The 26803-nt window shown below is 36.6% G+C and overlaps 3 protein-coding genes and 1 long non-coding RNA gene across 5 annotated transcripts; 1 reads left to right on the top strand and 3 right to left on the bottom strand.

Moving 5' to 3' along the window:
- The first annotated feature begins 304 nt into the window (after window positions 1–304).
- Window positions 305–10208, top strand: tmbim1a (transmembrane BAX inhibitor motif containing 1a). Of its 2 annotated transcripts, none has more exons than XM_079432665.1 (12): window positions 305–452; window positions 4845–5074; window positions 6482–6552; window positions 6709–6773; window positions 6903–6956; window positions 7066–7116; window positions 7358–7397; window positions 7543–7580; window positions 8693–8780; window positions 8870–8965; window positions 9046–9099; window positions 9228–10098. In XM_079432665.1, the coding sequence occupies exons 2-12, from the start codon at window positions 4858–4860 to the stop codon at window positions 9375–9377; spliced, it is 924 nt and encodes a 307-aa protein (XP_079288791.1). In that variant the 5' UTR covers window positions 305–452; window positions 4845–4857; the 3' UTR covers window positions 9378–10098. The 2 variants fall into 2 exon arrangements, with proteins under 2 accessions (XP_079288791.1, XP_079288790.1); XM_079432664.1 differs by lacking the exon at window positions 305–452 and adding an exon at window positions 1389–2009 and having other exon boundaries at window positions 9228–10208.
- Window positions 9745–11453, bottom strand: LOC306879597 (uncharacterized protein). The gene is made up of 3 exons (XM_079432666.1): window positions 11343–11453; window positions 10619–10922; window positions 9745–10547 (listed from the first exon to the last, which is right to left on the bottom strand). Exons 1-3 carry the CDS (start codon window positions 11425–11427, stop codon window positions 10388–10390), a joined length of 549 nt encoding a protein of 182 aa, XP_079288792.1. The 5' UTR covers window positions 11428–11453; the 3' UTR covers window positions 9745–10387.
- A 960-nt stretch (window positions 11454–12413) lies between these two features.
- On the bottom strand, window positions 12414–14705 carry LOC306879576. The gene is made up of 3 exons (XR_013785021.1): window positions 14615–14705; window positions 13734–13809; window positions 12414–13586 (listed from the first exon to the last, which is right to left on the bottom strand). It is a non-coding gene; the product is annotated as an uncharacterized lncRNA (long non-coding RNA).
- Window positions 14706–15035: 330 nt separating this feature from the next.
- Window positions 15036–24431, bottom strand: LOC306878707 (DNA replication licensing factor MCM6-like). The gene is made up of 17 exons (XM_079431203.1): window positions 24220–24431; window positions 23737–23883; window positions 23283–23393; window positions 22890–23139; window positions 21841–22006; window positions 21615–21760; window positions 21383–21533; window positions 19545–19686; window positions 19194–19335; window positions 18998–19105; window positions 18377–18532; window positions 18144–18272; window positions 17708–17869; window positions 16862–16994; window positions 16062–16247; window positions 15791–15930; window positions 15036–15679 (listed from the first exon to the last, which is right to left on the bottom strand). Exons 1-17 carry the CDS (start codon window positions 24318–24320, stop codon window positions 15557–15559), a joined length of 2493 nt encoding a protein of 830 aa, XP_079287329.1. The 5' UTR covers window positions 24321–24431; the 3' UTR covers window positions 15036–15556.
- Window positions 24432–26803: the final 2372 nt, after the last annotated feature.

Genomic DNA, 26803 nt, shown 5'->3' with positions numbered 1-26803 from the left:
AGATCTGAGTTCTTGTATCACTGTATTAGTTACATCACTGAGGCGGTTACGCAATCCTGGAGTGTGACGGGGAACCCCAGTATTACAGCACAGTCACACAAGCCATGATACAAAGTTACAGAAACTAAGCAACCGAAATAAAGAATTAAAAAAATCATCAAAACTTCTACTTTGCACTTGCTCCATTTCTGCAAATCAGTTTTTGTGAATGAATGGCCTTCATCAACAGCCGATTGCGCCACCTGCTGGTGAGCGGCTGACATCAGCTGGAGATCATGCATCGGTGCTCTACTGCTATTCCTGCGGGTCCCGGATGTGCAACGCCGAATTTTAACCACTGAATTTGTGGCAGCGAATTCGGAAAGTGAAATAAAATGACCGAAATTTGCCTGTCGAATATTATACATCGCATTTTTAAACAGACTGAATATTTTGGAAGTGAATTCTGTAAGGTGAATATGAATTATTGAATTTTTAATTATGAAAATGTGTGTGAAATATTTAGAATTGAAATATTCACAGTTAAAATAAACAACTATGTTCAATTTCAGGACCTAAAAATGCAAGCCCTGGAAATACAAGGCATTAAAATGCAAGCACTGTTAATTGCAATGCATCTTTTTTTCGATTTGTGGAATTCAGCATGCTTTATGTTTCAAAAACTATTGGCATTATTCCGCTTCCATATGGAGCGCTCTTGGATCGAGTGAAAACCACGACGCTGCGACTTAAAAAAATTCCGCTCCTCGCTCCATTCAAATTCACACAGCTCCACTCCTGCTCCGCTCGGGAATAGCAGTAGAGCACCGATGCATGATCTCCAGCTGAGAGCGATTGTGTGTGAATAAGTGTTGTAGAAGGCTAGTTGTTTAAATCATGCTTTCAGCTCAAAATATTCACTATCTAGAAGGAACAAACAATTCCTTGAGAACTATTCATTCTTTCTGATTTGAGTGATCCTTCTGGTTGTGAGTAACTGTTGCTGTCATGACAGATCTATTTCAGAACTAGCAGCTATCAAAATAATCTGGCAGGCCAGATATTATTGCTGGCGGGTCACTTTTGACCCGCGGGCCGCCTGTTGCCGACCACTGCTTTAAACAAATGTGACATTTATTTTTTTTCCTCACAGTTTTTGCTGTTGTACTGTATACATAAAAAAAAAAAACAAACAAAAAAGTTTTAATTTATCCTGAAAAATTATTGCAGAAAACTGTTTTGTGAGAATCATCCACAAACTCTTGAACTGGGTAAAATAATAAGTCTTAATATTTTCCCTTTTGCTACTGGGATACATCATATTTTAGATGCTAAAATTGTTGGACGTGGCACCCTACCTAGAAACTTTTACAGCAGCCACCACTGCTTTTAACACTTAGCTTATGCTTGCAATCCTATCTCTATTCGCTGTATTTGTTTCACTACACTTCATTGGCTGCAGTAGCCGCAGTATGCTATACTGTAGGCTACATTAGTAAATACATTTTTGATATTGAATGCAATTTAGCACGACCTGGTGTAAGAAAACAAAAGCGACCGAACGAGCAGAGAGCACACATCCCTTGTGCTAAAAATACAAACATGCAGCCTGGGTGTGTCTAGTTCACCACCACACCTTGACAGACTTACATCATATGAGGTTTTTGGTGAAGCGTTACGTAAAGAGAGCAGACAGACTATATTGTATTAGATGTCGTTTTAACTTTACTCAGAGCTAAAGCATAACTGTGGTATAATAGCTATCTTGTGGCTCATTTCTTCTGAGAATGATGTTTTAGTTGCACGCGATATGTTTCAGCTGACTCCACCTGCTGGCTTGTAAGCATCTTGAGCACATTATTACACTGAACGTCGTCACTGACTGCTGGCTGTACACTGAAGAAGGTGGATCAGTGCCTCAACTCACGAGTTTTTATTTTAAAAGACTCATTTTGAAGGATTATATCGCCAGCTGTTTCTTTCTCTAAGCATCGTTTGTGTAGAGTTTTCTGGATTTCAGACAGCGCGTGGTAAGATTGTTACTGTCTTATTTTACCATCACGTGCTCTTGTAATGCTTAAGATACTGTTCGACAGCGTTTTACATCGATTGATTAATGTATTCTTTAACAGTAGTAAAATAACTAGTACCTGTTAATTTGGCGGAAACTACGGTAACCGTGGTAAATATTTGCGAGGGGAGAGTGAGGCCAAATATGTGAACATGTTCAACAGCTGTAGAGTACAGTTGTGACTTTTAGCTTGTATTTATAACTACATAACTTAAATATTTAAAGGGGAAGTTATAATGGAGAAATATGGGAGTAAGATCACACTTTTCTAAAATGCCCTCCTACCCCCTTAGGGTGGAATATCTAGTTTGTGGCTCTGTTTCAAATACTCTGAGCTGTCTAACTAAACATCACCACACATTAATTGTAAGTGTGATGCCCAAAACAGCTGTTGAGGTATCTTACTAGATATTGAAACTCAACCTGTTTTGCAGATCAACTGCTTTAACCATGTTTTCTATTCAATAATACATATATAATATTAAGAACCTATTTACTGTTCCAGATCAGGAGAAAAACAACAAAACAGTAAACGTAACCATATCTCAGCACAACAGTTATTTGAAAATGGCTGATTACATAACATTTTGGCCAATCTCAAGTACTGGGGTGGACCAGTAAGGAAATGAAAGTGTCATTTATTTTCCACTTTAAATGTAATAGGTTGCTTAGCAGAGAACATAATAATGTAACAGTGTTTGGCAGGCTTGCTTGAGTCATGCTGGCAGTGTTGAACTGATACAAGAAAGGAGACATTCTTTTCCAGTCTGGCTTGAATTACACAGCACCCTCCATGTTTTTGTAAACATTATAATCAGCCTACATAGAGGTGTATAGACGAGAAAGTACTTCCATGTGCCTGGTTTGAAAGAAAAAAGTGACATTAAACCTGGTTTTATATTGTTCATGGAGTTCTGTCATATATCCTGGTAAATGTTGGTTCATTTAGTAACAGCCTATGACTCAGTTTAGTTGCTCTCTAAATTTAATTTGACAGTCACTCCTTCCTGAACTTGAAATGCAGAAACGCCTTTTCTCAGGATACTTTCATAAAATGACAAGCCAATTCACTTGTTGAGTAAGATTTTCCTTGGCAGATTGAGTCACATGTTCATGTTGACCTCACTGTGTCGTCCTGCGTGAGCTGCTTTACCCCTGTTTGATATCAGGAAGTAATGTATTAACACAAGTGCTGTCTTAACATATGCAAAAAAAGTATCATTCAAATTTCAAAATCTCACCCTCTAAACTGAGCATAGGAAAATGTAGTCGCTGAGAAAAAACTAGGTGTATTCACACCACTCACTATAAGGCCTTTCATGGGCTGTGCCTTGTTGGTTGTTTACAGGAAGACTGTTTAAAGTGTGGTTAGTGCTTGTTTGCTGTGATCAGTACTGTGAGAGTGAAAATGGTAACATAATATTTGAGTTTTTCAGAAATTGTACTCACAGATCCAAAATATTGTAAGTTCATATGTTTCATGAACGTCATTGTAGGGATTAAAAATGGAGAGTGTAGACGTGCAGCCTGAATTTATGTCCACTTATCTGTGGTTTGCATCTGTACCTCTCAAACCCATAGATCTTGATGGGAAGAGGCAGGAAGGATATTCTAAGTTTAGTGCTCTAGCTGAAATGTTGTCCTTAATTATTAAGATCATTGTACATTTCCGTCTGAATTGTTTTCAAAAATGAAACTTGTCAGTTCTGAACTTCTCACACTTGCTGTGCTATATTATGTTATCTGCTTTTTATCCACTTTATTAACTAAATTGTAGAGCAATAATTTTAGAACAATTTGGAACCAGTAACATCACTGACAAATTTAACAGATCGTTTTTTGCTACTTTTCTTTTTAATGGGTTAGTTCACCCAAAAATGAAAATTCTGTCATTAATTATTTACCCTCATGTTGTTCCAAACCCGTAAGACCTTCGTTTATCTTTGGAACACAAATGAAGATATTTTTGATCAAATCCGAGAGCTCTCTGACCCTCCGTAGACAGCAATGCAACTGCAGTGTTCCCAGGTCCAGAAACATTTTTGGGTGAACTAACCCTTTAACTTTTGAGCTGTAAAATGCCTCTCCTCGTGCATAATTTCATGCTCTAAAAGACAATCAAAATTAAAATAATTTTAAATAGTCATTCTATAATTACTTACCATTTCAAGTTACAGTTAAAAGTGTTTTAAAATATAAATGGATTTCTACAGGGATTTCATCTGAAAGTGAGAGACAACATCAGTCACTGCAATTTAGAATGAACCATTAGTGACCACAGAGTGAACTACTGTTTTTAGTATTGACAAGAACTGAGAGTATGCATGTATCCCAGAAACAGGAAGCTCATTCTTGCCTGTGAAATGTTTTTGGAGTTGGATGATGAATATGTTTTCCTGCTTAAAAATAAATTATAATACTAAAGGAAAAGATCATCTTAAGCTCAGTTATAGGTTGTGTTCAATAATTGACAGATCATGGGGTGAACGGATCAGAGTATAATAGTCCCACGGTTTAGATTAAGGCGGCGTTTTACTTTTCAAACACTTCTTGGATTGTAGGGTTATTTGAATATATTTTAGGGCTGGATGGGAGAATATTTAGAAAAGGCAGATCAGTCAAACAAATGTTCTTGGTAATCACAGGTAGCACTTGACCATTGACATGCTCCTAAAGAAAGAATAAAAGTAAATACATTTCTCTTTTTGTTTTGGAGCAAGTCTGATTTTATCTTGGGAATTTTCTGCACTTTAGTAACACAAGTGGTCATTATGGTATCTCATCTATCCACCAGGCGTTAAAGCAGCATGTCAAGGTCAGATTTCCCTCCGGGTTATGATGATTCGCGGCTGCTGTCTAATCCTCAGCCTGGAGGAGGTTACCCCGCTTCTGCCCCCCCATATGGCTTCAGCGCGTATGGGGGACAGCCACCTTACCCACAGCCCAATGATCCATACCGAGGCCAGCCTGCGGGATACCCCCCGCCAACTCTACCTGTCATTCCCGTCATTCCTCCTGGTTTAGGTAAGACTGTTATTGCTAATAATAACTTTTTACTTTTGCTATCACAGTGTTCATGGTCTTGAAACATTAGAGAACAATATTTTATGGCCTTAAGCTTTAGGCTTAGGATCTGGTTTATAGCTTAAATAATACATTGTTCATGAAATTAATTTTTAGCAGATCGTATGCTGGCCACTGAATTGAATTTTAACTGAAGTCAGCATTTTTCTTAATGCAGTCCCTATAGCCTAACTCTAACCTGATTAGTGTTGAAAGGCCAGTGATGGAGTGATTCATTAGATGTGTCCCTGGAATACTTGATTCTGATTGGTCAGTCGCAGCATTCTAATTCTAATGACACTTATACACTCACCTAAAGGATTATTAGGAACACCTGTTCAATTTCTCATTAATGCAATTATGTAATCAACCAATCACATGGCAGTTGCTTCAATGCATTTAGCGGTGTGTTCCTGGTCAAGACAATCTCCTGAACTCCAAACTGAATGTCAGAATGGGAAAGAAAGGTGATTTAAGCAATTTTGAGCGTGGCATGGTTGTTGGTGCCAGACGGGCCGGTCTGAGTATTTCACAATCTGCTCAGTTACTGGGATTTTCACGCACAACCATTTCTAGAGTTTACAAAGAATGGTGTGAAAAGGGAAAAACATCCAGTATGCGGCAGTCCTGTGGGCGAAAATGCCTTGTTGATAGATGTATCTGCCAGCTGCCATTATGACAAAAGTCTTTCAGGGTGAGACCAGGGTTTATTTGGATTGTACATTATCCCTTACATAGATGGGTATTTCTCCAACTATGAGCACTTTAGGCTTTGTGATCTTTTAGAAAATTAGCTTTCAAACTTTCACTTCATTAATTTGAACTTTTTCTTCCTTTTTTTTAAGTCATGCAAATTCCCACTATATCTCAAATAATTTGTTTAATAATTACACATTGAATCATATTTTTAACTTTTGCCATACTTTGATGCAATTGGAAATGATGCACAATTAAAGCATAATATTTGATTTCTCTATTTTCTTCACGTCACATATTTTATCTGAGGCATGCTCTTCAACAAGTGCACTAACGTTTAATAAAAAAGCTTTATTGGGTAAAAATGATTTGGTGTGCTGGAAATGACACTCAACTGTGGGACAGTGTTATTTAAAACAACCTGATAGAAATCATTCTCACATAAGATATATTATGATTATTTGACTCGGTTAGCATGGTTTAAACATGTAATGCTCATATTTGTATGATGTATTTTAAGATACTTGTACATAAAGGTGCTCAACGTTGAAGAATCTCCCAGTTATTTGATGGTTATTTACACAGACTGATGTGAATGAGGTCATTCATACTCTGCATTCTGCAAATACCACTTCAGGAGATGCAGTTTTCACATTAATATGATTGTTACAGGTGATAATGAAGGATTTACCACAACAGGAGGATTCGACGATTTAAGTGTCCGTCACACTTTTATACGAAAAGTAAGGAACCATTCTTCTATAATCTGCATAATCTTACTTCAAAGTAAAAGAGTTTTATGGTAATGTCACTTTTTCAGATTAATGGATTTTTGTGTGTGAATAATGAATATGGTCCTGAATGGTTGAGTTTGGAAAAATGTTCTTTCTGTCTTCCAGGTTTATCTGATCCTCGCTGCGCAGCTTCTGGTCACAACTACCATTGTGGCTATTTTCACATTTGTGTGAGTCTGTTAGGGGGGTGTGGTTACTTCCTGTGCTTTGTGTTCGCACAAAATAAAGGATAAATGTTATCTCTGCTTGTTCAGGTAGACTTTGTCATTAAACTTTAATTTGTGTTTTTATTCGCACAGGGAACCTGTTGGAGATTTTGTGAAGAAAAATCCAGCCATTTACTGGGTTTCATAGTAAGAATGAGACATTTATTCACTTGTGAAGCAGAATACTTCACATTTACAACATTAAATACAAAAGCAGAACAATGTGATTGACTGTTGAAATTATTATTGTTTTCAGTGCTGTCTATTTTGTCACACACTTGGTATTGGTTTGCTGTCAGGGACCCAGGTGAGATGTTTGCCCCATTTTCTGAATCAACCTAATAATAAACAGAACAGATGGCAATATTTTGTACTGCTCTTAGTTTAGTAATGTGACACAGTAAGAGTGAGGACACAAAAATCATATCAGACAATATAAACAAAAAATAATTTAATCTAAAAATGAAAGCCCTCATAAAAAGAGCCACTGTAGACATAAGTTGTAATGTGAACCAATGAATTTAGCCCTGTCCTTTGTCACATTTTAGGAGGCGTTTCCCATGGAACCTGATCCTGTTGGCCATTTTTGTGAGTTGGAAGATTCTGAGTCATTCTGAAGGAATTAAGAGAGAGTGTGGCCAAACCTGTAATGGGCAATGTTGTTTTTACATGTAATGCTGTAGACAAAGTATCAAGGTCTTTAAATAACATTGGCTATTTTTTCTTGTTTTAGACACTGGCCTTATCGTTCATGACTGGAAATATAGCAAGGTGAGACACGTCACACTACATGCATGTCTCATGGGTGAGATACAGTGGGTGGGGAAATGGGAAAATAGCACAAGTCTCAGGACTGTTGACGCAGTGTTTTAATGCATGTCCTGTAAACCCTCTGTTTACCTTTTGACAACTCCTTTGTCCATTTAGTTTGCAATGATAGAGTGGTTTTGTTCCCACCCCATTTAATTCTTTGTTCTATTGATGTGTTTTGAAATAACTGCCATGATATTAAAGATATTGAAATAACTGCCATGACAGAAAAAAACAATTAAAGGCCTCAATTTTGAATGGTAACGTGTATGTATTTATGTATTATGTAAGTGTGAGCCTGGACCACAAAACCAGTCTTAATTGTCAATTTATAGAAATTGAGATTTATACATCATCTGAAAGCTGAATAAATAAGCTTTCCATTAATATATGGTTTGTTAGGATCGGACAATATTTGGCCGAGACAACTATTCGAAAATCTGGAGTCTGAGGGTGCAAAAAAAATCAAAATAATATTGAGAAAATCACCTTCAAAGCTGTCCAAATGAAGTCCTTAAAGCATATAACTAATCAAAAATGAAGTTTTGATATATTTACGGTAGGAAACTTACAAAATATCTTCATGGACCATGATCTTTACCTAATATCCTAATGATTTTTGGCATAAAAGAAAAATATAATTTTATAACCCATACAATGTATGGTTGGCTATTCCTACAAATATACCAGTGCGATTTATGACTGGTTTTGTGGTTCAGTGTCACATATAATGCATACATACATATACATACACACACACACACACACACGTTACCATTCAATTTTGAGGCCTTTAAATTTTTTCCCCCAAAGAATTTAATAAAAAAATTTCAGCATGTACCAGGAAAAATTAATTGAACAAAAATGACAGTGAAAAATTATATTTCAAATAAAGGCTGTTTGTCAGCTTTATTTATCACTGTATGTATCAAGTAAATGCAACCTTGGTGAGCATAGAGACTTCTTTCAAAAACATTACAAAATCTTCTAGATCCCATATTTTTGAATGGTAGTTTATTTAGCTAATAATAATTCAGAATTATGAATATTACAATGTCATTTTTTATTTGTAGCTATTACAGCACTAAGGCGGTTTTCCTTGCCCTGGGCATCACTGTTCTTGTATCTGTTGCAGTGACAGTGTTCTGCTTCCAGACTAAGGTGGGCTACACATATCATTTGTACACCATCAGCATGACTTTACGTCATTGTGTCGACATATGTTACCATGCTTTTCTGTTCTTTTATAGGTGGATTTCACTAAATGTTCAGGTTTTTTCTGTGTCCTTGGAATCGTAGTGTTTGTAACTGGCATCATCACAGCTATCGTGCTGTCATTCAAATACGTAAGCATGACTTTGCATCTTGTATTTGCACAGAAATTCTCATTTTATCATTTACCTGACTTTTTCACTGTTTGTTTCAGATCCCATGGCTTCACATGCTCTATGCAGCAATAGGGGCCATTGCATTCACTCTGGTATGTGTATTCTTTGCATTACATTCAATTCAACTTTTCTTGGAATACTTCAGTTCTGCATGAGAAAATTGCTTACTCGTTCAATCCTAAATTCACTTCTTTGCATTTGTGTGTTTTTAAATTATTAGTTTCTGGCCTATCATACCCAGCTGCTCATTGGGAACAGGAAGCTTTCCATCGGGCCAGAGGAGTATGTGTTTGCGGCTCTCTCCCTTTATGTTGACATTGTCCAGATCTTCATCTTCCTCCTGCAAATTATCGGATATGCAGAGAGATAGAAGCTTTAAGCTGGCCGATGGACCTTTTCTGTTTTTTCTTTAATGTTAATGCACTATGTCTTCTCAATCCAGACCTAACTAACATGTACTCAAATAATACAGAACTTGTAAAATATATCTAACTCTATACTGATGTTTTAATAAAATGAGTGGTATTGTATAGCCATTACTTTGTCATGGAAATGGAAGCTGACTATTAGAAGTGGATCTGTATTATGCAAATTTATACTGTATAGACTTAGATTTGCTGTATTTACTAAGGATATTACATGTGTGTGTGTGTGTGGTAAATTTTGGTCGAGGGTATAGCTTTTCTGCTTTGTACATACAATCTAACTATTTTAGTTTATAAATTTAGAGTATTTATCACACAGACATCTTTATATACAATATAAAAGTCTACATCAAATCGTTTGCTTTCATTTTGGGAAATAAATGTCTTAATTTGATACTACACTTACACTTAAATGTCACAGATTATGTGATGTACAATGGTGCCTTTCCTTTGTTTAGCACCAAAGATACACCATGAATAAATAGTCATAAGAAGTGTTAACTACATATAAATGGACTGTTTTATATCTGAATTGTATAAACAAAATAAACCTGTATTTTCTGTTACAGTGTCCTCATGCCATGTTGAACAACAATGTTGCTAAAGTTAGATTTGTAATCATTGCTATTGTGAGGAAAATCATAATAAAAGGAACACTTGAGTATTATTTATTTGATTTTAATAGTTACTAGTGGTTGCTTATAATGGTGTTCTGTATGCTTATGAACAAGCATGGTGATGACTGCATCAAAATATATAAAACATTTCATAACAGGCAGCACTGAAATCCTTCAGTTGAGGTCTTCAGCAATTCTTCATCCAAAAGATCCACTTGCTTTCTACAATGTCTTTGTTATATCCTGCTCAATTCACTGTTTCCATGGCAACCCAAGGATTAAGTGCACAATGAAGCCATTCTCTAGCACAATAGAGTCATTTTGACAAAGTACAGCTTTCACTGCATCCTGGTGTCTGGTTTATATCGCTCGCTCTCGTAATCTCCCTCATTGGATTTCTTCATTCTCTGTCTGATTTTCAGCTGCTTGAGTCGGTTCTTGTCCACCTGTCTCTTTGCCAGAATAAAACCAATGACTCCAGCAGGCAGGCCGATCATCCTAGAAGAAAACATCTTGGTGTCAGTGGTCTGAAGTACTTTTTACTACCGGTTTATTCTGGCAGTACTTACCATGCATATCCAACTTTCATCATTGGATTTTTGGCCTTTCTTTTAGGGATGTACTCAGGCCTGTTATCTTCCTCCTCCTCCTCCTCCTCCTCTTCTTCTTTCTTTTGTTGGTTAGTCTTGTTTTCAGGTTCTGCTGCTCTCTGTGTGTTCATAACTTTAGGAGACTCTGTCTTGGTGATGGTTTGTAAAGCATATCCGCAGTGTAGAGCTCTGCTGTGAAAAACATTGTCCTTCAGTCTGGGACCAGCAACTCTTTGCTCACGAGATCCAATCCATAATGTCCTATTTGATAACTTATACAAACCTGAACAAAAATGTGAAAGATGTTAAACAATGTTTAATCACATTCAGCCTACATTTATTTTATGCGCAGGCGCATCCTTTCCACATAAGTTACTGACCTACTAGATCACATATAGTGTTTTGTGAACAACAAGATATGAAATAAAAATGGAACGCAGTGCCATTAAGAAAGTAGAGTTATCTGTATGCAGAGGAAGTGTCTGATCAGATTTGGCAGATGCTTTAATCCAAATCCATTTCTCTGCTTCTTTGCATACAACTAAATCCAAGTACAGTATATTATTGCGCCATGAATCTCCTCTGGGTCTGTCAAGCTATCACCAGTAATTCAAATTAGTAGCGGTGGTAAGGTAATAATGTACAGTCAGTTCATTCAGATGTATAAAGCAGATTATTCAATCATATGTTCACGTTTATCCACCTTGCAAAGTCGACCTCATCAGGTTCCTACAGGGCGCCGCCATGTTTGTTGTGTAAGGATTAAGGACAAGTAGGGCTCGCTGCATCCTGCGGTGGACATCCAACCCCGCCCACATCCAAGTGTGACGTCACAAGCCACGCCCATACCAATACAGTCACGCCCACGTCAAAACGTTACGTCAGAAACCACGCCCTATAATATACGTCACCTTTTGTTATTCCCCGAGAAACCCGGAAGTAACGTTTTGTCCAAGCAATTTACAGCCGTTTCTGGGATCTAAATAAATAATGTTGCCTTTCGTTTTACTAATACACGTTTTCTTATTTATTTAAAGGATGTCTAGGCTAAAATGGCACAACTTAAATGTAATATATTTAATATGTCTAATGTACAGAGCTGATTTCTCATCACAAGAGCCTGTAAAACACTTAAATTTGATTAAATGATTAAGGTTGATTAAATTAGGCTAATTGTAATAAAAAACCTCTACACCTTACCTTATTCAACCTTATTGTAATGAGATAAATTCTCATTTATTACTATCGATTTTAAACTACCTAAGACACCTTTTAGATTTATCAAATTTAAAAGGGATAATTCGATTTTGTTATTGTAAAAGTCACAACACATTGTTATAATTTATAATCGTCGTTTAATTTTATAAAGACGTTATTGTAAAAGTCACAACACATTGTTATAATTTATAATCGTCGTTTAATTTTATAAAGACGTTATTGTAAAAGTCACAACACATTGTTATAATTTATAATCGTCGTTTAATTTTATAAAGACGTTATTGTAAAAGTCACAACACATTGTTATAATTTATAATCGTCGTTTAATTTTATAAAGACGTTATTGTAAAAGTCACAACACATTGTTATAATTTATAATCGTCATTTCATTTTATAAAGACGTTATTGTAAAAGTCACAACACATTGTTATAATTTATAATTGTCATTTAATTTTATAAAGACGTTATTGTAAAAGTCACAACACATTGTTATAATTTATAATTGTCATTTAATTTTATAAAGACGTTATTGTAAAAGTCACAACACATTGTTATAATTTATAATTGTCATTTAATTTTATAAAGACGTTATTGTAAAAGTCACAACACAGTTATAATTTATAATTGTCATTTAATTTTATAAAGTTGTGTTGTTCCACTTATCAAGTGTTAACATTTGAATGAAAGGATTGACAGTTCTCCATACAGTATGCAGTAGGAGACACATACATTTGCTGAACAGAGATTGCTTGCTTTGATAGATTATAACAAGTAACATGACATTGACAGGCCTTGTTCATCAACAAAACTTCATATGAAGTGTGTCCAGGTCCTCCACATATTTAAAGATGAATAAACAGACATCCCTTTATTCATTAGGTATTTTTATATTTATTATTTTACAAAAATAACTAAATCAATTTTTTTACAAAAAATATGTTCTATAAGAGATATGTTTCAACTATCATAAATGAACAGCTGAATGATCAGATAAACAGTTCTTGAAATGCAGTACACATACATACATAAACTACACAGAGAGATTCCTTGCCTTGTTAGATTATTCACAGAAACATGACATGGACTTTCAAGCCTTGTTCAGCAACACAATTTGATATGAATGTGTCCAGCTCCTCCAGATACTCAAACAATCAGAATACTGTATTGTACAGGTGTGCTATATACAAATTATGCAAGGGAATGTGGATAGATGTATGATATATTAAATCAAAAACATATGTATAATAAATATAAGTATGGATAATTTGGTATTGCACATGTTTTATTGCACAGTGGGGAGAACATTTAACTGTTTGTGAGGTAGATATGGCCTGAGGGAAGAAGCTGTTCCTGTGTCTGGTCGTTCTGCTGCTCAGAGCTCTGTAGCGTCGACCAGACGGTAACAGTTCAAAGAGGGAGTGTGCTGGATGTGAAGGGTCCAGAGTGATTTTACCAGCCCTTTTGCTCACTCTGGATAAGTACAGTTCTTGGAGAGTGTGAATGTGAATGTCCCACTTCAGGTCCTGAGAGATGAATAAAAAGACATCTCTTGCTTCATCCGATTCGACCCCAGGTAGTCTTTGATGGCATTTTGATGATTTTTACCATCCATCTGGAGTAAAGCAGGCCCTTTCACCTCCCCACAGAATAACTCACGGTGACTCTGTATCCAGCACAACACTGGGCCAATGACTCTTAAAAACTTCCACTTTATGTCCTCTTGGCACTCCTGTTAAAAATACAGAATACATGTGTGTTGGTCCACTAAATATTTGTCATACTAAATAGTATTTACCTCATCATTTTGCATACAAGAATATTTATGATTTTAAACCACAAAAATCAATCACTACAGTATCTAGAGAAATGCTCCCACCATTCCTCCAGACCTTTCTTTACTGGTGAAACTGCAGCAGGAACACCTCATCCCGGCATAACTGCTCTGCATCAGGCTAGGAACAAACATGTGTAGAATGTTGTAAAACATGACAAAGATTGACAATCATGATGTGATCTTTCCATTCATATAGAATAATACAAAGACAATATGTCACAAACACAGAGTTATCCTGAAATTCATAGTGAAATTATGTGGTTGCTCAACCAAGTTACTGTGATCTGTGTATATCATTAAAAATATCATCTGTATGTGAGTGAGTGTTTTTGTGTGTGTGTGTGTGTGTGTGGGGTGGTAAGTACATATCTGTGAGTGGGTGAGATGAGTGTTATAAAAAAATTGCACATTAACTCAACATTCATTATATGTTGTAAGAATCAGTGCACTAATAAATATATAGTGCACTGTTTTTTTGTGACATAAAATGAACTAACTGAATGTGCAATTTTTTTAATAACCCTTTTTTTATAATAGCTAAATAACACTCTTACCTACTCATATACACACTCTATCCCTCTCACATATGTATTCATCTCTCCCCACACACATGATATTTTAATGACACTGATCACAGTAACGTTACCCTTCCACAGTATCTTGGTTGAGGAACCACATCATTTCACTTCTTGCTGGATAACACACACGCACACACAAACACGCGCACACACAAACAAACAAACACGCATACATATATATATATATATATATATATATATTAGTGATATCTAAGTAATAACGTGCCTGTGTACAGTTCAAAACACATAAGCATGCTGAACTGTTGTTTACATATGCACACAAACATTCAAGTTGTCAACGTTTTAAGTCTTCCTAAAGACAAAATATGTTTTTTTTTTACTTACCAACACAGCAAACTTCTTTTGCTTCGGTTTGCAAACAATTAGGCTTATCTTCTTGTCGATGCTTTTTCCTGGTGCAAAATAATAGGTATGTGACGTATTTGGACACAGGCGTGGCTTGTGACGTCACGCTTGGATGTGGGCGGGGTTGGATGTCCACCGCAGGTTGCAGCGAGACGCTCTTCATTAAGGAAGCGAAGCACGTCCACGTGACTTTGCGGCTCATTTTAGGGATCGTGTTCAACTCGTTTAAACAAAAATTTTACATTTATTAGTGAAATTACCTTCTTTTTAAGTTTTAAAAACGGTGCTTATCTATAATTTAAAAATAACTAATTTAAAAAAAAATGTTCAGTAAATATATTTTCCCAAGAACTAAATTAAACGTGGCCAAAATTAGACTTTTCTTTTTGCTTAATTTTTTATATATGGAAATGCTCGATTTAAAAAATCCATGGTATTTGAACGTGCAGTTTCTACTAATAACTGACCAAGAACATTTTAAGTGATTTCCACACTACTAGCATCTCATTTCTGTTTTAAACATTTAATGAAAACTTGTTTTTCAGCAGATAAACATCTGTTATTAATGAACACAACTTATATTGACATTACACTTTGACAGCACTTAACAAAACATGATAAACTATATATGCAAAACACTTTATGCATGCCCATTACTAACATTCTCAAATTTTCTAAAACACAAGAATAAAAAAAAACACATATTTACAAAGAGATTTTTTGCAAGGTCACAAATCCTCATAAAAATGAGAATGGTTATAAACATCCTTATGAAGCAATGCAAAAACATTGTGGGGAAAAAGCTAAAACTTTACAGAAAGAGAAGGGACTGAAGAGGCACACCACCACTTCCTGAATGCCATCTCAAATAACATCTCTTCTTTTCAGTTAATACAGCAGAAAATGTAAAGGTCAAAATGTTTAGTCATCAAATGTGTAGTTGGGGTTGACCACCAGCGTAACATCTTCCTCCTGGGATTCTTTTCCACTGGACTCAGCCGATCCTTTCAGCCCAGACTGTGTCAGTTCGATCAAAATATAATCCTGATGAAGATAAAAGTGAATACATTTTTTGTTATAACACTTAATGTAGTCTCCACACAAAATATTCACATATAACTTCTTCATAGAGAAATGTAATTCACGTTTCCTTACATAGTGAACCAGTCTGTAGATCATTTTTTCGATTATTGCCTTCTTATTGATGAGCTCTATTTCTGAATCGATCTCTGATTCGATTTCCTTCAGATACCAGTTCACTACTTCACTCTTCTTAAGCGCAGTCTCGTCCTCGGCTAGGAGAAATGGCACAATGCAAATTAGATTCCTGTGGCTGTTTGTGTCTGAGCTTGTCATGTTGCAATTTGTGTAAAAGTGCATAATAATCGCTGAAATGACAGTTTGTTTAGACTTGTACAGTGCTCACCTTCCTCAGCGTGACGCAGATGTAGCACCAACAGGTTAGAAATGCGTTTATACTCTGCAAATGACAGTCGCAGCGAGGGTTTGGTGCTTTCACCGTTGACCCCCTGACCGTTAATACCGTTTGTATGCTCATGACCGTTCACTTCTCCATTAACATCTCCATTCACACCGTTAGGTGCATCATGCCCTAAAAACAGCAAGAAAACAGAGAAGTATGTTTCAAACAGACTCATACTTTTTGACTCTAAAGCCCCCTTTGTCCAAAACAATACTCAAGTCTAGGCTTACATGCACATCTGGTTCTTCTATTGTAATACAAATATGCTCAAAAATATGTTAATTTTGAAGATATTTTTATTTGTTGTTGTTATATTTAAAAGGGATAGTCCACATAAAAATGAAAAGTCTGTCATCATTTGGCCACCATCATGTTATTCCAAATCTGTACGGCTTTCTTTCTTCTGTGGAACACAAAAGAAGATATTTTGAAGAAAGTTGATAACAAATCAGTTTCGGTTCCCAACATTCTTCAAAATATCTTTTGTGCTCCACAGAAGAATGTGCGTCATACAGGTTTGGATAAACATTAGTAAATGATGCCAGACTTTTAATTTTGGGGTGCACTATTCCTTTAAGTATGAATAATATGACTAAATTTAAATAACTCTAAGACATATTGAGGCCCCCAGTTGAGAAATATTGGTTTAGAAGCATGTTGTACTAGACTTAGATTTATCAAAATTACTTTATTTAGAGGCTGAATGAAGGGTTTACACGTCTAGAAATAGAGAAGGACTCTACCATTCATCCGATTGTCATCTGCTTCCTCCATGACCTCCTCTTCCTCCTGATCCAGATTTATATCAGGGGTCTCGACCCGAATAATAGACTTGTTCAGCAGCCTGAAAGCCTCTTTGACATGCTTTGGCTGAACCTAAAAGATAAGAGACAAGAAGACAGAATTAAGGAATAATTGGTTTCAGGCTGTTGAATTATTGAAAAACAATGCACACTCGAGATGGTAATGTGCGCCTCTCAATTGTGTTCAGCAGCAGCGTCTCTTAGCGAAACTGTATGTTTAACTGCTTTAAAAACAGTGATGTTACCACCTTGCTAGTAAGAAATGGCTTGTAGCTTTACATTTGCAAAAAAGCCAACTGTGCGGCAGCACTGACAATACGTTTCTATATGTGTATGTTTATCTCTGTGTGTGTCTGTACAGTATGTGTGACCGTGTAGAGAGAGCAGAAGAACAAAAGCATGCTTTCCATAGATAAGAGGTAATTCAATTGGAAAAAGATGGAAATTGTGTGTCATTTTTAGCCTATTGTAGTCATACTTGTTTGCTTAGTGAGTGTCTTTGTGGGTTTTGGTTCATTTTCTTTTATAGACTGCAAGGTCCTTTGAAATAACTGATATAATTTGGTGAATTGATATAGATTTGTAATGCTGTCGACAAACCTGGAACTACTAAATAGCTTAGAATGTTTACTAATACATTCTTAAAATCAAAAGTTTGTCTGTTAATATTAATGGGCTGCGCTGACAATGAACTAATATTGATTTTTATTTTAGAGATTAGCTAACCAAAATCATTTCAGGAAACCAATATCATGTTCTCGTCTTTCTCTTTTTTTCCATACACACCTCATCACAACAGTGCATCCTTGCCATGCTTTCAGAAAGACGAATCAAGCTTTCCAGCTGGCGGACTGTGATCCTCCAAGCTGATTTAGTGACTCCTGAGCCGTCCCGCTGTCTCAGACGCTTGTACTGCTCCACAATGAATTCCTCAGACTCCTTAGAGATCTGATACCACACACACACAGATCGAGACACAGTTAAGAAATAGCTGACATTGTGACAATGTAACAGCGTGGTGCCAAATACCAGTCCATACTAAAATTGTAAACAAAATGTCCAGGTGTGTAGATCTGAACCAAATGCAAAACAAGAAACCTTTTCGGTTCAAGCATGCACCTGCTTGAATTAAGTCTACATGAGATAAATATTTTGTGACCGTTCCCTATTTCAGCCAGTAGGAACATCAAGAAGAATGAAGATGAGTTGTCCTGTAGCTCACCTTTGGTTTGAACTGGCGAGCAAACAGCAGGTATCTGCGAATCTCATCTAGACTGTAGACACGTTCGATAGAATTCTCAATTCTGGAGTGGAGATCCACTATACGTCTGGCAATGGCATAATCAGTGACCTGAAATAAAAGACAAGAGGCATTTACTAAGAGTCTAACAACATCCTGTCTACAACCATCTTCATATGCTGTTGCATTGTTGGTCAGAACACACATACTCATACCTCATTGCAGTCGTCTACCAGGATGAAGAAGAGATCAAAACGTGACATGATGGGTGCCGTCAGGTTGATGTTCTGTTTGAGAGATTTGGAACGGTCGTAACGTCCGCCCACTGGGTTTGCTGCAGCCAAGATGGATGTGCGAGCATTCAAAGTGGCCTACAATTTGACAAAATTAGTCTTTTATGGAACAAGTATAAAATATCTTCACTACAGTGGTCAGGGGTGTGCAATATATCCCGGTAGACATGATAAACCTGTAGATCTCTGGATTATCGTCTCTATTGCAGTTACATTGACACTGCAGTGTTGCATTGTCAAAAAACAATCAAATATTCTTAAAGTCATTACAAAATGCCTCCCTTGGCCAGTAATTACGTAAACACAGTTGGTTAGGTCTTAATTTAACGTTAACAGCTGGAAAGAAATGGATGTGAAAGTATATTAGAGCCGTGCATTAAGTCTTAAAGTGACAGCAGCCTAATATTAACATCCACCCCTAATAAATGCCTTATTATAGGTCTTTATATCCAAACTGCTAGTAGAAATATGTCCCAAATGCACTGATGATAGTTTAAGCTAATATGTGACCTATAAATCTGCATTTTAATCTTTGACTCTCACCTTGACCCCTGCTTTGGTGATGGAGATGGTCTGTTGCTCCATAGCCTCATGGATGGCTACTTGGTCTCTAGTTTCCATCTTGTCAAACTCATCAATGCAGCAAACACCCTATGGACAACAATATCAGATGAATAGGGATTTCAGTGACTCGGACGTACAGGGACTTTACACAAATAATTTGTTATGATGAACTCACATTGTCAGCCAACATGAGCGCTCCGGCTTCAATGACAAACTCGTGTGATTCCTCATCTCTGACCACAGCAGCTGTGAGACCGGCCGCGGTGGAGGCTTTGCCGCTGGTGTAGACCGCACGGGGACAGAACTCCTCAACGTGCCTGAATAACAGCCGAACCGCGAGAATTAATACATAATGACAACTAATCCTTTTCATACATAAATCAGAAGAAAATGAAAAAACTCTCTATAATGTCAGTATATTACTCCTTATTCCCTTTACATATATTGGCTGATATGTGTTCAAGAATAATTACATTAGTATAGTCTGTTAACAATGCTCTTGCTTTACAAGATAAACAAGTCTTACTTAAGGAACTGGCTCTTGGCTGTGCTGGGATCTCCCACAATGCAGACGTTGATGTCTCCTCTCAGAGATGTGCCCTCCATGGTGGTTTTAGGAACACCTCCAAACAACATGAGCAGAATCCCCCGCTTTACCTCATCATTACCTGAAAACAACAGATTTCATATCAGAAATACAGAAATAATATTTTAACTGCTTCATACAATTTCAAAAATGTTTAGTAAATCTTAATCTACTTTGATGAGTAAATCAACACAACTGCATTTGGTTATACTGCTAAAAGTAATTTCAAAACACAGATCAGGTAGAAATAGCTCTTTAATAGGTTAGTTTCCCCAAAAATGATCATTTACTCAACCTTATGTCATTCCAAACCCATAACATCTCTGTTCATCCAAGGGTGGGCGATATGGCAAAAATATCCATAATAGCCATGGCCCTATTATATTAAATATTAAATTATATATATTAAATTATTATTTTTTCAGGAGGCCTAGAACGAGGAACCATAGTGGCCATCCCCCTGAACAGGGACAGGGATATATAGCCCCCCACAAAACAATTCTTGGGAAAGCTCCTCTCTGGAGGAGCGGGCTCCGGTGGGCGCTCAGGAAGCATGATCGCTTGAGGACGCTCAGGAGGAGCTATCAAAATTCAATGTGGACCAGCAACTAGTTGGTTACCCACATTCTTCAAAATATCTTCTGTACAAATTTCAGCACAAGAAAGAAATTAATACAGGTTTGGGACAACATGTGAGAGTAAATAATGACATAAATTTTATTTTAGGGTGAACTATCCCTTTAATGACAGGCCACAGCATGTATAGTCCTTTCCCTTTAAGACCTGCACGCATCTAATATACAGGCACGTTTGCGTTTTACTCTCAGCTGTTTACTTTCATTTTAGACATAATCAATTGAGTCTATACAACCTTGTGTGTTTTAACAGTATTAGCGCAAAAGATAACTTAGTTCAGTAATCAGGCGCTGTTTGAGAGACTTTTTAGTGCGTCAGGCCAGCGCGTGAATTAAATGTTTAACCGGCAAATAATGTACTTTTGTGATTGCGAATAAGTGCAGTGTCCTGTGAGAGTAACTCTACTGCTGAGTTTACACTGATGTGAATGTATGTAGCGTTGTACAGTATATTGACACTGCGGCGCCAGGACTGCAGCTGATAGAATATGCGCTGTAGCACGATACTACGATAGTTTTTCAGAAGCAGATCGTGGAGACATTTTTATCGTCCACGATCAAAAATCGTCATATCGCACACCCCTAATTAATTCTTGCACATATAGACTTTAATAAAAAATTATGAATAGAAATCCACATGATTTAATCCAAGTCTTATGACAAGACACATATATAAATTGATCAATGCACATATATAGAGCAAATCAAATATGGTAAACAGCAGGTAAAATGTGCTTGCTTGATGTGCCAGATCCAATTGGTTCAAATGGATTACTTTTATAATGTCTTTATGAACTTTATGAGCAAAGTTTCGGGGAATGGGCTTCCAGAAAAATCTCTCCTTTCATTAAAAAAATCTACATTTGTGTTTAGAAAATTGATATACATATTATACAGTTATAACAACGTGAGGTTGAGTAACTGATGACTTATTTTCATTTTAGGATCAAATACTCATTCAAGGTAACAACTGCAAATTTTCACTTTTTACAATGTTTATTTATCTGCATTATATCAGTCAAACCACACTCCTGGTATTGCCACTGGCCACTTGACCACTAATATATGAATTAATTTTGTTAGCATCAATTTGTGTTTGTGCCCAACTTAGAATAAGACATATTGACGTTCAAAGTGACTAACCATGAATGGTAGGGAAGAGGCTGGTGCAGAGGTTGTGGTAGAGGTTTTTATCTTGACTCATCTCAAACACCTTCTCCCACTCCTGTACCGTCATCTGTTTCTTGATACTCTCAGCAGTCTGCTCCTCATCCCGGATTTCTTTACCGCCAAACTACAAACAGAGACATCCCATTAAAATAATCTGGAGTAACAGAAATGAAACCTCCATGCCTACATTGGGCTTGACTCTTACTCTGGGATTGGTGGGGGTTACGTGGCATGCCAAGAAAGCAAGTTTGTAGGAAAGTTCTCTGACACCCAGTGCTTTAAGCCCACGGAGACCCTCATTCTCGTAACCTTGCACCCCAGCTGTACGAGAGCTGGTCTCAGCACGCACACCTGAAACAAACATAATCAATACTCAGACTTACAACTGCTGTATAACATCAGTGATGTCCAACTGGATGAGAGGTGTGTACCTGGTGTGGACAGCTGGGATACATCTGGCACAACGATGAGGGAGCCAATGAAGTCACATTTATCACCGGCCTGTGCCGACTCCACAGCTTCGGCCCGCAGAATCACTTCCATACTACGAGGAATGGAGCCCCGTGGCAGCTCAGCCTGTGTCTCCTGAATACGCACCTGGAATCAAGGCAAGTAAAATGTCAAAATACACTAACAACACTTTAAAAAAAGGTACAGCAGTCGACAATGGGACAGGGCTAGTATGATTAAATGTCAACCACTCAGTCATCCTGACAGAGTGCAACAGAAAGATTTAAAAAAATGTAACATTTGAGCATGGGATATCGTTTTTTGGCTCTTCCTGTATAGGGCTGTATGATTAAAACTGAAGTTGAAATAATGGCTTAGTGCAATTATCCAATCGCAGACACTGTGATTTAATTAAATAAACATGTGCTCTATGTTTCAGAGACACATTATTAAATTTTTTTTCAAAATAAAATAATTCAATTGTAATATATTTTGTTTTTATATTTTCATTTAGTAATAACGACTAATGTTATTTTAAAGCATATTTGTATTTAATCATAACATTTTTGGCCTAACTATGCAGCCATAAAAACCAGCACAGCAAACCTTGTGCTTTTTTTATTTTTATTTAATTTTACATAAAAATTGCTTTTTTTTTTTTAAAGAAATATCATAATTAGCTTTTAAAATATACATTTTTCAGCCCTATGCCACTAGAAACTGACATAAGAAACATCTGTTGTTATTTTCATTACTGATTTACTCATTTCATTATTTTATTTTCTGGACTTTTTTGACCATTTGCTTCAAATATGAATGAAATTGTAAAAGTTTAAATTTAAGATTTAATTTTTTTAATTTTATTGCAAATAACAGGAAATATTTTGCAGAAAAATGTCAAATTTCTAATTTTTTTATATCAACTACAAAGAAGCCGTTTTGAACTTTACCTATACATGCTTTGCAAGGTAACTTTTCCGTCATTTCAAGAGAGGAAAGGGGACCAAAAGACTATGGCTTCCTGTCATACCTTCTGGAAGTCGATGAATTTGGATTTATTTGTATCCAGGAGAAACCGTCTACGGTTGTTGCACACAGGATTGCGGCAAATGCTCGGCTGAGTGTATTTAAACTGCTGCTCCACATCCTTTATCACTCCCTGACAGTCCAAACACAGGAAGGTCCCGCTCACCAGCTCAGGGTGAACCGGGTGAGTACGGACAACTTGGCCACTGATGCGCACCAGTGAGCCAACCTTCACCACAGTCAACTCACGGATCCTGCAGGAGCCCAGAACAGGACCACATTAGTTAAGGAGGCATTTGTTCAAAATAACGAGAAATTGATATATCACTTTGTCAGCTATACAGTATTTTAGTTTTAAATGATTAATTAGTCACACTGTCTTCAAAATTCTCTTTACTTGTGTCTGGTTGGTAGATCCTGGAAGGCAACATAGAATTCCTTTGAGGTAGGAACTTCTCCATGATCCCGAGCAAAATTACGCACAGCACGGCACAGGGAGGGATAAAGTCTAAAGCATAACAACAAAAAAGTTTGACTTTGTACATGCCGATAAAAACAATGTGTTATCAATTTAATAAATTCAGTATGGCTTTTTATTTGTCAAAGCCTCTGCCAAATGTCAAGTCAATTTGCACTACATACTCATATTACACGCACTACTTTACACAATATCTACACATCTAAGACTATGCATTTATATTTATGCATCACGTGCTACATGATAATGTTTCAGGGTTTTAAGCATTAATAATCAAATTACTGTGTATATGGTATAAAGTATATGGTGACTGAATTCAAAAGCAATGTATGAAAACAATACAATTTTTTTTTTCTTTTGGTTTCTTTCACACCTGTAGAACTCTTCCTGGATGGCGGTTGCCAGTTCTTGATTAAAGCCCTCCAGGTCGGTAAAACTGACCACGAGTGTGTTCCTTTCCGGCCGGATCAACTCCTCTGCGTCCCGCAGGTACTTCACTTCTCCATCACTATTCTGAAACCTGCGGAGCAGTACACAACAATATAGTGTAAGTTACAATTCTGATTGCGACCAAAAATGTATACAAATCACACGAAAAATGTATATTTATTATAACTTACGTTATAGCTAAGATAATGCATGTTCACGTGCACGGGTGTAATGTTCATGCAAACATATTAATTCTACAATTCCATATAAATATATTTGTAGTTTAACATGAAATCTAATGTTAGTGTACAAGCGTGTAATTTTTCATATGAAATATTGTAATTATTCTAACGTATACGGTACACCCATCGTGTAACTTGTGTAACTACGTTATAGAGGAACAATAAGAAACACCGCATTTACTCACTCTTCCAAAAAAGCCTGGAATAATTTTTGGCATTTTTCGGCCAGGTCGTCCTTGATCATCTGACCAGCATTCGGATTTGTTCCTTGTTCCGTAAGATCCATTTTTTGTAATAAATTGTTATGACAAAGTTATAACAATAATGTACTCTGTCCCGTCTAACACAAGAAGCACACGAGCTGTCTCGGAAGTTTTCGCGCGAAATGCTGTACCATGTGATTATTTTCGCGCCACCAGGATCCAATCAGATTCTTGCTTTTCGGTGCTGCCACTACAATTGGACCAAAGTGGCCAATCATTCTCGAGCTTTCTGTTCTGGGGGGGCATGGCATCATGTTGAGGTCAGACAGTTTCTATCAAGATTTAAACAATAGAGAAATGTATAGAATTGAAAATAGAAGTATTAGTTAATATGAAATGATGAAACAGGGGTTACTCAAAACGGGCGAAGCTTAGCGTCTTAAGTTTGATGGGCCAGGTACAGTATCAGACCCATATAGTGCAAAAAGGAAAATAATAACCTCGCTGTTTTAACAACCCCATTATGTATTTGTAATAAAGTGGCTAAAACATAAAGTTGGCAAGTTGTTACGTGGCATTATGTATTTAAATGTTTAGTTCACGGAGCGACAGTCAGTGTCACGTGATACCTCTTACTGTGAGCTGCCTACTTATAAGTGCACTCTTTTGGTGAAGAAAAAGTACACACTTTTGAGTGTGTAGTAGAAGAGTAGGCAAGCTTTGGGACATACTATCACGTCACACAACTGCGTCTTTACCGGACCGCATCTTTTACATGCACCCAAACAGGCCTGTCAATCATCTTGTCACAGTTAACATCCTCCACATTTAATTTAATTTAACTTCCTACCTATTAGAGAGAAAAGAAGTAGTCTTTTCAACATACTATGCTTTGGGACACATTTATTGTAATCTCACATACTATGGATAGTATGAACATTGGGACGCAGGGATAGTGATAGTGACAGAATGAGAATGGGGCATTATTTAGCAATTTTATAGAAATTGCTGTGTAGGATTTTTATTTATATATTGTGGTAGTATTGTTGCCTCGTTTAAAACATCAAAATACAATAAACTGTCTTGCACAAAGTATCAATACAGCAAAACAAAAACTTTTCACTGGTCTCGCTTCTGGTCATCTGCCTCATTTAATGACTTAAAATAAACAAAATTATTCTGTCAGTTGCTTTTCAAAATAATTTCAGTTTCTTTTGCTTGTGCTACTTGGCACACCATGTCAGTATGAAGGAAGGTGCCTTGTGTTAACAGTAGGTGGCGCTATTTCTACATTAACAGCCACCTTTTTAATCAAGCCAGCAGATGGCGCTAGAGAGTTAATATATGCATAAAAATACGCCAAACGTGCATGTGAAATGAAAAATGTGCCACAGTAATATTTTCATAAGGCAACATTAAGTATTTTTAAAAATGTGATTGCTTTATTCTCACAACAGCACAGGGCTTGTAAAACAGTTAAATATAGCTTTCATTTATAGGTAAATATTACATCATATTTAACAGATAATGAATAGATTGATTTCAAAATATACCAGTCAAGGTTGTGATAGTTCTAATTGTTCGAATGTAGCCACTTTAACTGTCTGCTACTAGAATTAACTGCTCTTTGCAACAAATTTTACTTAAGTGAAAACAAATATTTAGTGTAATTAGTGTCTAGTGTTTAGTCTATTGGGCGTATCCTGAATTGTGGTCTCTATAAGTAAAGTTAAGTAGGTGTCTTTGCTTTTGTGGTTTCTGTCATGGCGGTTGACGCTTAAAAAAATTCTTAATCAATACTGTTATCCTTATTTTAATGGTTCAGTTCATTTGTACACTCTATCAATCTCTCTCTTTGTATGTGGGTGCATGTGTGTTTATGTGCCTTCAGTGTGTTTGAAACCCAAACAAGTTTTTTTTTGCAATCTGCAAAATCACTTCACTGTCGACGTTACTCAGTAGATATGATAAACATACGCTAAGGCATTGGCTGAATCGCCAAACACACCTGAGCCAGGTATAGCGTTAAGGCAAATGTCGTCTAGACAATTTTGTCTGCAGGGCGTCTTCAGTACATCAGATGTTTCGTAACATTTGGCACTGGAGTACGAGGACTTTCTTGAACGCTTGCAGTTGCCATGTGAGCAAAAGATATTGCATTAGTCAGGAGATTTATGTCTTTCACAATCCTGCACACAACAGCAAACTGCCAGATCTCCCTGGAGTGAAAACAAATATTTGTCAAGGTTTGTAAGATGTAAAACAAGATATATCATTTTGAATGTCACAACACTAGAGAATATAGAGTTGTTTTTTTGGTTGGTGGTGTAACCTTGATCCTAAATGACGTTAGCTAGACAAAAGTAACTTGTTTTCTGCGAGCTGTGCTGAAGTCACTCTACTGTTCTTGTGACTGCATTTGTGAGAAAAGTGCATGTGTTTACTCAGACACAGCATTCAGTGACTTCATTATGATTATTACACCTTTAGAATAATATATATACTATACTTTTTTACGTTGCTTTTTATGTTTTGTGCTATACATATATATGCTTGGTATCAGCGA

The sequence above is a fragment of the Barbus barbus genome (genome assembly GCF_936440315.1).
Source record: "Barbus barbus genome assembly, chromosome: 13".
Lineage (NCBI taxonomy): Eukaryota > Metazoa > Chordata > Actinopteri > Cypriniformes > Cyprinidae > Barbus > Barbus barbus.
Note: the sequence above shows the minus strand (reverse complement) of the source record. Positions and strands in the feature narration are given on the sequence as shown.